General features: G+C 41.8%; 1 protein-coding gene across 1 annotated transcript in view; it reads left to right on the top strand.

Moving 5' to 3' along the window:
• Window positions 1-13,767, top strand: part of LOC139545692 (guanine nucleotide-binding protein G(q) subunit alpha-like) — a 32,818-nt gene that overhangs the window by 7,222 nt on the left and 11,829 nt on the right. Inside the window, exons 2-5 of the mRNA XM_071353718.1 lie at window positions 7,199-7,383; window positions 9,740-9,894; window positions 10,002-10,130; window positions 12,514-12,643. Of these exons, the coding sequence (XP_071209819.1) occupies window positions 7,199-7,383; window positions 9,740-9,894; window positions 10,002-10,130; window positions 12,514-12,643 (599 nt within the window). The remainder of the gene's footprint in view (window positions 1-7,198; window positions 7,384-9,739; window positions 9,895-10,001; window positions 10,131-12,513; window positions 12,644-13,767) is intronic.

The following is a 13,767-nucleotide window of genomic DNA, read 5'->3' as shown; positions in this document are numbered from 1 at the left end:
CCAGGGCCCTCACCTCTTCCCTGTAGGCTGTCTCGTTGTTGTTGGCAATCAGGCCTATTACTATTGTGTTGTCTGCGAACTTGAGTTGGATGATTGAGTTGGAGGGGTGCGTGGTCACATAGTCATCAGGAAATAAGGGAAGGGGCTGAGCATGCACCCTTGTGGGGCCCCTGTGTTGAGGATCAATGTAGCGGAGGTATTGTTTCCTACCTTCATCACCTGGGGAAAGCCCGTTGGGAAGTCCAGGACTCAGTTGCACAGGGCGGGGTTCAGACCCAGGTGAATGATGAGCTTGGAGGGTACTATGGTGTTGAAGGCTGAGCTGTAGTCAATGAAAAGCATTCTTACATAGGTATTCCTCTTATCTAGATGGGATAGGGCAGTGCGATGGCGATTGCATTGTCTGGGGATCTATTGGGGCGGTATGCGAATTGAGGTGGGTCTCGGGTCTCAGGTAAGGTGGAGGTGATATGATCCTTAACTAGCCTCTCAAAGCACTTCATGATGACAGAAGTGAGTGCTACGTGGTGATAGTCATTTAGTTCAGTTACCTTTGCTTTCTTGGAAACAGGAACAATGGTGAACATCTTGAAGCCAGTGGGGACAGCAGACTGGGATAGGGAGAGAATATTTCTGTAAACACTCCAGCCAGCTGGTCGGCACATGCTCTGAGGATGCGGCTAGGGATGCCGTCTGGGCCGGCAGCCTTGCGAGGGTTAACACGCGTAAATGTCTTACTCACGTTGGCAACGGAGAACGAGAGTCCACAGACCTCAGGAGCGGCCCACGTCGGTGGCACTGTGCTTTCCTCAAAGCGGGCGAAGAAGGTGTTTAGCTTGTATGGGAGCAAGACATTTGTGCCCACGATGTGGCTGCTTTTCCCTTTGTAATCCTTGATTGTCTGGTGTCCCTGCCACAGCCAGCAGCATACCACCCTGCATACCACTGTTGGCTTGCTTCTGAAGCTAAGCAGGGTCGGTCCTGGTCAGTCCCTGGATGGGAGACCAGATGCTGCTGGAAGTGGTGTTGGAGGGCCAGTAGGAGGCACTCTTTCCTCTGGTCTAAAAAATATCCCAATGCCCCAGGGCAGTGATTGGGGACACTGCCCTGTGTAGGGTGCCGTCTTTCGGATGGGACGTTAAACGGGTGTCCTGACTCTCTGAGGTCATTAAAGATCCCATGGCACTTATCGTAAGAGTAGGGGTGTTAACCCCGGTGTCCTGGCTAAATTCCCAATCTGGCCCTCAAACCATCATGGTCACCTAATAATCCCCAGTTTATAATTGGCTCATTCATCCCCCTCCTCTCCCCTGTAACTATTCCCCAGGTCGTTGCTGCAAATGAGAACGTGTTCTCAGTCAACTTACCTGGTAAAATAACGGTAAAAAAATAAAAATAAAACATACGTCTCGTGTCTGTGCCGTTGAATTGCAACTCCACTTTCTCTGTACTGACGTTTTGCCTGTTTGATTGCCTTACGGAGGGCATAACTGCACTGTTTGGATTCAACCATATTCCCAGTCACCTTGCCGTGGTTAAATGGGCTGGTTCGCGCTTTCAGTTTTGCATGAATGCTGCCATCTATCCACGGTTTTTGGTTTGGGTATGTTTTGATAATCACAGTAGGAACAACATCCCCTATACACATCCTGATGAACTCAGTCACGGTGTCTGTATATACGTCAATGTTATTCTCAGAGGCTACCCGAATAGAGTCGTGAACCTTGTTGCCATCCCAGAAGAGAGAGTAACAATGGTTGAGAACACAAAAAAAATGTATGGTCTAATATTGTAAGAAAAAACAAAACTAAATGTAAAAAATACTGCCAAGTTCCTTAGGAGCTAGAAGCAGAGCTTCCATGTCTGTCAGCGCCATCTCTCTCACTCCCTCTCTGATGATTTATCGTCAGTCAGCAGGGATTCTGTAAGGCCTTAAGTTTACTCTCTTGCCTGGCTCTGTGTATAAATTATGCTGGATGAGGTATGTATTCCCTGGGAGGGAGGAAAATACCTCCCAGTGTCGGTCAACAAGGGCCCGTGGGCTCTGCTCTTGCTCGCAAGTCAGCGACCCCAAACTTCGGGGCTAGGAAGTCCGGTTGTAGGCTCTTTGTTGCGCTTGCAGCGCGCTCCCCATGTGTTCCTTCACTATTTGCCACACCGTGGCCATCAGGTCTCGCATTAGAGCGACATGTTCTGTCAGTGTTCTGTGGGCTGGGCTTCCCACGCCTCCTTGGCGAGGTCCTGGATCCCTCTGCACTGCCTCCCATATAACAGATAGAATGGAGAGAAGCCCGTTGACAACTGGGGCACCTTCCTAAGAGCAAACAACAAGTGAGGTAATAACATGTCTCAGTTCCTGCCGTCTCACTCAATCGCCTTCTTCAGCATAGACTTAACAGTTTTAATCAGGCGTTCACATAAATCATTGTTTTGTGGATGATATACACTTGTGAGTATTTTACTCATATTGTACAAGGTGTGCAAGTATTTCATTATGCGGGACATAAACGGGGTCACTTGGTCCGACAAAATAGAGGAGGGTAGGCCAACTCTGGAGAAATCTGAACCAACTCCTTTGCAATCCCTTTAGTGGACATATTTAGCTGGGGAATGGCTTCCGGGTAGTGTGTTTCATATTCGATTACCACCAGTATATATTCGTGCCTTCTGCTGATTTGGGAATAGGACCCACCAGATCCATTGCTATCTGCTCAAAGGGTGTTTCAATGGTGGAATGAGCAGGTTTCTGTAATTGACTTCGGGGGTCGTCTTTTGGCACTGGTCGCATGACTAACAGTACTTTTCTACATCATTCGTAATATGGGGCCAGTAGAATCTACTCATGATGCGCTCTTTAGTTTTGTTAACGGCCAAGTGGCCTCCCAGCACGTGCTAATGCTCCAGGTACAGTAGAGTACAGTGTCTCTATATGATCCAGGCACCATTAAGAGATCTAGAACCTCGTCCCTTCTCTTAACCACCCAGTACAGTAAGCCCAGTAATACGCGGATTTACCTCATTGATGCCCTACAAGCGATTCCCATCCACTACTTTCACTTTGCGCCGCCCCAAGACCAGGTCTGTGTCCTGCAACTGTGCGGTGCCGAACTGTACTTTCAACTCATCAGATAAAGGAAAATCTTGGCTGTCTATTCTCAGTTGGGGGAATTGGTCTCCTCCCGCTCTCTGTTGGGAGACCTGGGCACATGTCATCCTCTGTCGTTTCTTGAAACAGCTGCCTCAGCCTCTGATCTAGAATTGTATTTTTCTTCCCCCCCAGCACTTGATCTGGGTGAAGAAGAGACGTCTGTCTTCCTGTAGTGCCAGTAGGGCGCGGCGAGTGCGCGCCTGTTGGGGATGTGTTTTCTCAGAGTGTGCCAGGGACTGCTTCGCTTTGCTTCTGTGTATCGGGGCGGTTCTGTTTACGCTGCCATAGGTTCTCGAACAGCTTACAGTATCTCCTAGCAGTACAGGTAAATGGTTCACCACCCCCATTTTTATAGTGCACTTGCCTTTGGTAGTTACTAACGTAACCTGCGCCACTGGGTATCTGCGTGTCTCACCATGGATACAGGAGACTGACATCTGTTCCTGACACAAATCTCCTTCCTGTTCTGTGACAGAACTAGGCTAATCTTACTTCCTGAGTCTAGGGCTGTGGCAGTCACAGCATTTTGTCAGCCGGTTATTGTCATGCAAAAGTATGCCAGTCTCACGGTAATTGACTGTTAATTAACATAAACAGGTTTAGCATCTCTAGGCCTCCACGCAAATTTTTTAAAGTTGAATAAATCAATTTAATATACGTCATCACAATAAATCTATTATTTATTTTAGTCAGGTCTAAAGAAACATTATGATATGAAGAAAATGTATTTCAGAAGAACAGAATATGTTGGCCTACTGTATGTTATCTGGCTATGATCCATGCAATAGGCTGTAGGCTTGTTCATTTAGCTGACAAGATTTGCTTATAAGTCAATTGCCGTTATTTTATATTATATGATTTTATAGTGAGAAGAATATAATTTAACTTAGCTGAATAAAATAGAAAGGATATTTTTCCCATTCCGGAGCAAGTGCGCATACGAAGTGGCTATGTTGAGTGTAAAAGTGATAATTTGAAACACGTCCTATACACCTGGTTAGAGTTATTTGGCAACTTTAGTTGCGGATGATACAAACCTTAGAATGTCTTAGAAATCAAACATGTACAGACTGCATGATGTGACTATAGGCTATTGATGATTTGAGAAAGTAAAAAAAAAAGAGTTTGCAATCAGTTCCTTGCCTCGGGCTGCACACACTGTTCTCTCATCAAGTGATCATATTTTCACCCATCAGACTATTCTCAACTTAATCTTGTCTTTACTAATATGTAAAATTGGTTTCAATTTAGAATGTCCCATTATCAAATGGGCAGGAACAGGGGCAGGGGATAAAAATACCTGTCATCAGTATGCAGTCGAATAGCAAATGGAGTCCGCACGCTTTCACATGGTCCGTTTTTCAATGATGCCAGGTAGGCTACTTCAGTTTTATAGCTGAGCTGTGCTTCATATGAGCAGCCGAGAAATACATATAGCAACACTTATATTACTCCATGCATCAACCACTGTTTGAGGAGCATGCTCTCGCTGGGCGCTGGTGATATTCCGGCCTAAACTCTGTATGCCAGGGGCTCTCCAACCCTGTTCCTGCAGCTACCCAGTGCTTAATTTGGGAAACTAAATTAAATCTGTTCGGGAGCATCGATAGTAACATGTTTTCACAAGAAAACATATTCCACTAAACTGTCGACAGCCCCTCTGCACGCTCTAGAAAGGAATAAAGGAGAGAGAGGAGGAGATGGAAACGGATAGTGGTGAGATATTCTGTATCCCTAAAGGTAATGTGTCACCCAATTAATCATGAAAATATAAAAAATGCCCTATTGCTAGGCTATTCAAAATCAAATAAAAATTCACTATAATTGTAGGCTAACTCTCTGTAAGCCTCCCTGCACAATCAATGAACCAACAGCATCGCCTGGGGCTAAACTTTCTCTCCCAGAATCATGGATAGAAATGTTGGAGTGTAGCATAAAGTGAGATTGTAATCCACGTGAGACGAGCTAGTAGAATGATGGGGGAAGACTGCTACCTTGATAAAGTCCATCCTTAGAACACATAATAATTGGTATCTATAGTTTAGGTGTGGTTTACCTGCTGCTCTGTTGGTGACAATCACATCCCTGTCATTTAATACACTGTCACCTTACCACATACATAAATGTACTGCCTCAGTCACCAACTAGTCCAGTTGCTAAAGTTGTAACAAGCTAAATCAAATGAAGGTACCTTTGGGAGTTCTATACTAGATCAGTGTGGTTCGCACTGCATTTCCTACATGCAATGCCCATCTATCAGGGAATGCAGGCCTTAAGGGAGTCAGAGGGTTTGGTCTGGCTCATATGATGGGTGTACCCACCACTCCCTAAACTGACTTTTTGCAAGGTGGCATCCTATGACAGTGCCACGTTGAAAGTCACTGAGCTCTTCAGTAAGGCCATTCTACTGCCAATGCTTGTCTATGGAGATTGCATTGCAGTGTGCTCGATTTTATACACCTGTCAGCAACGTGTGTGGCTGAAATAGCCAAATCCACTCATTTGAAATGGTATCCACATATGCAGAAATCGCTCTGCCATTTCCTGGTTGCTAAAATTTGAATTGGTCGCCTAATTTCTGTTTATGTGACAAAACAAGCAAGTATAGTGTAGAGAATCATTGTACCATCTAAACCGCTGTGAAATATATTTTACATAACCAAAAATATTGTATTTTCAGCTGTTTGAAGCTGGTGTACAAAACTGAAAGTAAAAGACGCAAAAATGAAACTTACGAACAGGATGCATAGAAATAGAGCATGTAGAACAGATCTAACACTTCTTATACTTGCTTTCAATAAGAATGATAGATCTATAACTGTTATTTGTGCACTATTTCTTTACTTCCCATTCTAAAGTTTTTACTTTTACTTTCAGTTTTGTACACCAGCTTCAAACAGCTGGAAAAATATATATTTTTGGTTATTGAAAAGAGATTTCACAGTGGTTTAGATGGTACAATGATTCTCTACGCTTGTTTTGTCACATAAACTGAAATTAGGCTAACTATTAGAATTTTAGCAACCAGGAAATGGCAGAGCGATTTATGCGTAGTGCACATTTAACACTATGATTTGACTATTAGATGTCAAAGCAATGAAATAACTAGGGCTTTACAATGATGGTGAAAACAGAGACATGAGACATTTGGGAGTGTGGGTTAAAGTCACAGAGGGTGCACAGAGGGAAATACATTATATCACATAGAGCAAATCTTTATTCAGATTCAAAATCAGATTTATTGAATTCTCCTTGTGGTCTTTATTAAAGGGCACCTCATTTAATATAAAAGGATTTCAGAATGTAATATTGGTGCACAATTTCTACTTAACATATCAAACGGACGCAAAAGGCTATCATTTTGTGGAACGACCCAGTAGTGTTAACGTTAAATTCTGCCCATTGGACGTAGGTTGCAATGCTCTCGTCAAGTTTGTTTGTTTATTTGTCAAATGCACCATAAAAAGATGGAGTCACTACTTGACTGATAATATATCATGTTTGTAGTCATTTTTGTAGTAATTTAAATGCATTTTAGTGCCTTTGGTACGTGTCAGGTACAATAAAAATGCATTTTGACAAAATATATAATTTGGATTAAAAAAAAATGTTTAATTAAAATTTATATTTCTTACAAGTAAATGTAAATGCATGTAGGAGTATTTCACAAAACATTACCAAATACATTTTAAAATGAATTGACCTAATATTTTGATAAACATATATTTCAGAATGTATTTTAAAATATATTAAATATATCTTACGATGCATTTAACATATATTGTGATATACAGTTTACATACATTTATAAATACATTTTAAATACATTCCATAATATATGTTGGAATGTGTTTAAAATGCATTGATTACATTTTTTTCTATATATAAATATATATATATATACCTTATTTGGCCAATTTTAAATATTTCACAAATATTTCAAAACATGTACATTTTAAAACTCAGTATCGGTAAATAATGCCTCACAATTCTTCAAAGACCCATGTATTCCTTCCTTCCCCTCTTCTCACCCATCTCCCCCTTTCCCAGGTACTGGAGAGAGTGGGAAGAGCACCTTCATTAAACAGATGAGAATCATCCATGGCACGGGCTACTCAGAGGAGGACAAGCGCGGCTTCACCAAGCTGGTGTACCAGAACATCTTCACTGCCATGCAGTCCATGATCCGCGCCACGGAGACCCTCATGATCCCTTACAAATATGAACACAACAAGGTAAGGAGGGTGGGAGAGGGAAAGAAGGGAAGTTGTGGGACAGAGTGGGAACGAAAGCTGTGTGTGTATGTGAGTGCGTGTGCGAGAGAGAGATGTGTTAGTGAGCATAAGAAGATGACTCTATCTTTCATAGTCATGGAACAGCCTTCCACATTCACATCCTGTCTGTTTTGGTATTTCCTGTGTCTTCCTGTCACTCTCAACCCATTCCATGTCATCCAGCCAAGGGTGTGTTGTGTGAGAGAGAGAAAAATAGTTATCTGGTGTACTGAGGTCATATTTCTCAGTTTCAGTTGTCTGCGTAGACTGAAACTGCTCATATGAATTCCTCCTCTTTGATTAAGACTGGTGTCCTTTATCCTGAGCCTTAGTCTAATTCAGGCTATTATTTTGGTTACAGAGAAAAGAGAGGTCTCAAAAATCTAGAACTGCAGGTAATTCCACATGAAACTGTCCAATTGAGGTACTGAGACCTATCAGTTGTTGACGGGCCATGTCTTATATGAATCACTAGGCCTGGTGTGACATCTGACCATGTAGTCTCAGGTTGTTAATAGAGGATAGGGTCGTTCCCTTATGTATGTTACGTTGTATACATGTTGTTCTTTAGTGTTCATATAGTCATCACAAGTTTTAAGTGACCTGGATTGTATATGAAGCCTGTGGTATTTTCCTGGTGTGTTATGTTGGCTTGAGGATTGGATACATTCAACGGGGCAGTAGCATGTCATTCCCCGGTTGTCACCGGGCAAAAACAATCACTAACATTTGGGGTTTTGGTGTACAAGGTACAGTAGAGATAAGTAATGAGGTGAGGTCAGATAATGAAGTGAAGCCAGTCATGTGACTCGGGGGATTTCAGAATCTAAATAATTGTAGAACGAAATACTGCTGGAGTTGGGCTAGGTGGGCTATGTGGTAGCTTCATATTAGGCCCTTAGAGTCCTCTGTGGAGCGGCATATAGTGAAACAAATAGGCTGTGTTCTTTTTTTGCAGTTGCACTCGCTGTTCATCTCAGAATATTACTATATCAGATTAAATTGCTTCCTAATGTCACGGATCCCTCCGGAACTGTCATTACGCACACCTGGTCCCTATTCCCATTGATTAGTAATTGTATAAGTGTGCCCTTTGTTTACCATTGTCCTGTCGGTTATTGTTCCGATATCCGTTGGTCGTGTGAGTACCTGTGCTGTGGCCTGTTACGGGTCTCGTGTGATAATCATTGTGCGATTGTGTATTTATTCGAGGTACTCCTCGCTCATTTGGGTCTCAACCCTGTGTTTGGTATACGTGTTTGTTTGGTCTTCGTCCCCGTGCCTTTACACGGCACGCTGTAGTTTGGCAATAAAAATCCCTATTACGCATTCCTGCGCCTGTCTCCCGATCCCTTATACCAGCATGACACCTAACATGCTGACCACGTTGTGATCGCGAGCGTTGCAAAATAAATGTACACATACATGTTATTCAATCATTGCACCCACACTGCTCGCGCGCGCCAACGAGGGTCTGCGTTGCCAAGCGCAAACATAGAAGTCAGTTCTATTTGTGACGCTGAACGCGGTGCAAGTCCTGCCTCTCCCATCTCCCCATTGGTTTATAGAAGCATATACCCACGTGCCATCTCCTCATTGGTTATACCCACGTGGGTGATTGAAAGTTGAACTGAGGTCGGTCGGTCGTGGTAATACACCTATGAAAGTTAGATGCCAATCGCCATATAGAGTGCAAAGAGGAAAAAGCCTAGAAGGAGGCGAGATGACTAGAAAGGATTCGATTGACCGTTTTATGTATGGAATAATTGTCGGAGTAGAGGACCTTGTGCATTTCAGGTAAAAAAACAACTCAACGTTTATATCCCAGGACAAATTAGCTAGCAGCAGCAATCTAGCTAAATAGGACAATTAGCTAGCAACTGCAAGCTAGCTAGCTAAATTGCCATAAATGTTTAATGCTTTTCGACCTGTTCCCAAATTAATATAATTGGTTCAGAGTTTGTTTTGATATTTCAACCTGCGTGCCGTGATCGTGTTTAGTGTCGGGGGACAAAATCAATTTGCGCACGATGGCGCACACGCGTTTCTGGTCTGGGCATGGTGTTAGACATTAATTAAACACCTATTCAAGTGTCGCGAGATCTGATCGTCTCCGCATTACAACTGCAAAATAGTCCACCCGGAACCCGGCCATACTCACCGACAGGATTGTTTGCCTGAGCCTGGGTTATGCTTTAGTACCAATTCAGACTCACAGAACCTTGAATTGATGCCATTTAATTTATATATTTGTTTCTGTCGACTAAAAGTCTGACCTGGAGGAGTGTCTCAGTCTGTTTTTTCTTCCCTCCCTCAGGGCAACGCTAACGTGGTCCAAGAGGTGGACGTGGAGAAAGTCTACACATTTGAGAACCCCTACATAAACGCCATCAAGTGTTTATGGAATGACCCGGGCATCCAGGAGGCTTACGACCGGAGACGGGAGTACCAGCTGTCGGACTCTACCAAATAGTGAGTAAATGAGATCTCTAACTCTACTACTACATCACATTTCCCCTCCTGCTAGGCAGTGGGCACTCACAATACCGCCCCCCCCCCCCCTTTTTTTGTCTCCATAGTTACATGAATGCATTGGACCGGATCGCAGAGACCTCTTACCTGCCCACCCAGCAGGATGTGCTGAGGGTTAGGGTCCCCACTACGGGCATCATTGAGTACCCCTTCGACCTCCAGAGTGTCATCTTCAGGTATGCCAACCCTCAATCTCACTGAGCTATTCAATTCTATTCTACTACACTCCATTATATTCTATTCTATTCTATTAACGACACAGTGTGAGAAAGTGAGATTGAGGTTTGTCTCTGTACTCACACTAGGCACTGCTTATATGTAGCCTTCAACTTCCATACTGATGTAGTGGGGAGAACAGACCAGAGGGTGGAGCTCTATCAATTGAGGTTATATTCTTAGGGTATCTAGAGTACAGACTTGCAAGTTCACTATAGCTCATTCTTAGATAAACATGTGTAACAATGGTTCCATTGAAACAGTAGCTCATGCCTTGCTTTACTGTGGGTTGTACAACAACATTAGGGATGATATTTTATCAGCTGTCCAGCGAAAATAGTAATTTTAACGGTCTAGATGAAAATAATAAATTGTGTGAAATTTATCAGGTAACAATCATGTAAATAATATGTATGGTATTTTGTTTTTTGATGACCCCTGTACCATGTTTGACTATGTTTGTTTTTTAGTATCTAAAAAAGCAATTTGAGTGGTCCACAATGTGTTTTTTAAAAATCGGTATTTTCAATTATTGTATCGTTGTGTAGTGACTTAAATACACTTTTCGAAACACTAAGCTAAATTTCTACCACGGGTTGGTCAAAACAAGCATTGTGATTGCTTGAGATCCGTTCTAAGCTGATCTAAAAAAATCCATTAACAACAGGTACATCGCAAAAAACACTTGTTTACTGTTCCATCCGAAATATCACTGCTGTTCTTGATACCAGGGCAAATGACAAGAGAAAAGCAAGAAGGCTTTTATTTAACACATTATTACCCCTTGTTCTAGCTTAACGTTTGGCTTGCAACAACGGGGGTTTCTACAAACATTGCTGTCTGCCTCTCCAACCTTTGCAACATTGTATTTTTTTTTATTGCGATCTCCACCATCGTGTAGACTAGAGAATTAGGATGAGATGAGACAGACAGCTTTTCTGATACTGGAAAAATGATACATCAACACAATTTTCATGGTTATATACAAATAAATGTCAATATAAAAACAAGTAAAACGAATCGAAATGCTTATAGTTTGCTGTCTCTCCAGCTTCAGTTTGAAGTGATTGTGTGTAGTGGTGGAGTGTCAACTCCAAAAGAGTCGATATCTCGACTCCTTGACCACCGAGAGTTGGAGTCGACTCCAAAAATCCTGGAGTAGTCAAAAGAAAGGTAGCCTAGCTAGGCTGACGTAGGCTACTGATTAGCCTTAAATATTTTGATGAGTAGAGATTGTCAGACGGCACTATATGCATAGCTAATCAATCACCCAAATCAAATCAAATTTGATTTGTTACATGCGCCGAATACAACAGGTGTAGTAGACCTTACCGTGAAATGCTTACTTACAAGCCCTTAACGAACAATGCAGTTCAAGAAATAGAGTTAAGAAAACATTTACTAAATGAACAAAAGTTTTAAAAAATCTAAAAATTAACACATTATAAAATAACAATAACGAGGCTATATACAGGGGGTACCGGTACCGAGTCAATGTGCGGGGGTACAGGTTAGTCAAGGTAATTTGTACATGTAGTTAGGGTTAAAGCAACCTAATGAACCCAGAGTGTGCAAAGCTGTCATCAAGGCAAAGGGTGACTATTTGAAGAATCTCAAATATTAAAGATATTTTGACTTGTTTAACACTTGTTTGGTTAGTACATGATTCCATATGTGTTATTTCATAGTTTTGATGTCTTCACTATTATTCTACAATGTAGAAAATAGTAAAACATAAAGAAAAACCCTTGAATAAGTAGGTGTTCTAAAACCTTTGACCGGTAGTGTACATTGCACAACACAGCAGATTTTTTAGCATGGTTTTGTATTTTTTTTAAATAATAGAAGTTAGCTCTTTTTCAATGGGGAAGACAGATTGTTTTCCCCCAAAGAGGGCGTGGTCTAGGGGAATTCCTTCTTATGACGTGAATATTGACTGGGACAATTGAACAAACGACCAGACGGCTCGGCTAGCAACCCTTGGTTTACTGTCGGGTCTGTATGAATACATATATCAAACAAAAAGGTTTTAATGAAAATATCTCACACATTGTTTTAATGTTATGTTGGTACTCAGCTACGCCTCGTACCTACGACCGCAGCACAGCCGTGCTAAAAAAGTAGTTTAACACATCCTCTCGTGTACAGTTGCTTTAAAATGAGTCTCAAGCATGTCTTTGCTGTAAAAATGCTAGCTGTTTTTTTTTTACACCAAAATGCTACGTTTAAATGAAACAATAATAATCTCGCAAACACGAATAGGACCTACACTATATTCCCATACCAACTGTAGTTGTACTCCACTCATCTGTGCTTGATATTGTTCATCTCTTCCTATGACAGGATGGTGGACGTGGGAGGTCAGAGGTCAGAGAGGAGGAAGTGGATCCACTGCTTTGAGAATGTCACATCCATCATGTTTCTGGTGGCACTCAGCGAGTATGACCAGGTGCTCGTAGAATCTGATAACGAGGTGAGCTTTGTTATTAACAACTGTGCAGTATGCAGGGCTTGACTTTAACTTTTTTTTTACTTGTCCAAAAGTTGTATGATCCGTGTATGATGAAAGGAACCATTATACAAAAATAAAATGTGATCGAGAATCAGACAAAAATGTAGTGCTATACTCTGCCTATTGGCTTCTTAGCATATTCAAGCCTGTTTAAAAAAAAAACACTCCCCCTTTAAGGCTCTCCTTGAGGATGGTTGGCCAACCTTGGTAGCCTATAAAATATTGCAACATTACAATTACGACCAAATACTTTTGTATATGTCTACAGTTCAAAACAGACTCTGGGACAGACCACTGCACACCGCACGTAAGAGCGGTTTCATGTGGCAGAGATGAAAATATCGGTTAGAAATTAAGAAAGGGTAAAGATGCATCAACTAGCATGCACTCTGAGACAAAAAGGTTCCTTGTAGAACCAAAAAATGGTTATATCGCTTGCTTCAAATATGGAACCACTAAACGTTCTATATATTGATCAGAACCCTAGTGGTTCTTCTTCACTGAACCGAAATGTTTCCATATAGAACCCTGCATGGTGCCATTTATAAATGATGGCTACTACTATTAAATAGTAATATTCTTTGCTAAGAATATCATTTAATAAACAACTAAATAATGGACAAAAGAATATCAGTACTGTTTTTTAGAATGTATTATCATAATATGCAAACAGATTGGAAATGTGCACTGGTGGCCAGGGAGGCATCTCTTCGTTTGAATGATGGTCCATGTCAACTCTTGCTAACTTCTTTACAATACAATACAACTTTGTTCATTAGTTACAGTGAACAACAAAAATGTTCCTCTGCTCAGTTTTCAACCCCTCCCAAACAGCAGACCTCACACATACAGTGGAGACGGTCACAGGTTCCTGGATCAGCCCTCCAGTTATCAGATACATTTCGTCTATTTTTTTTCCAACTGGCCACCTTTCGTCCACAGGTAAAACTCCTGCCACCGGTCCAACTCCTTAGCCACTGGGCTATCTACCGTCAGTACAGTATGGGTTGTTGCCTGACTGGTTCCAGAGAAGAAGAAAAGAGGAGCAAAAACATGAGATAATCTTCAGAAATAAGCATGAGTTC

This window comes from Salvelinus alpinus, chromosome 19 (genome assembly GCF_045679555.1).
Source record: "Salvelinus alpinus chromosome 19, SLU_Salpinus.1, whole genome shotgun sequence".
NCBI classification, from domain to species: Eukaryota; Metazoa; Chordata; class Actinopteri; order Salmoniformes; family Salmonidae; genus Salvelinus; species Salvelinus alpinus.
Note: the sequence above shows the minus strand (reverse complement) of the source record. Positions and strands in the feature narration are given on the sequence as shown.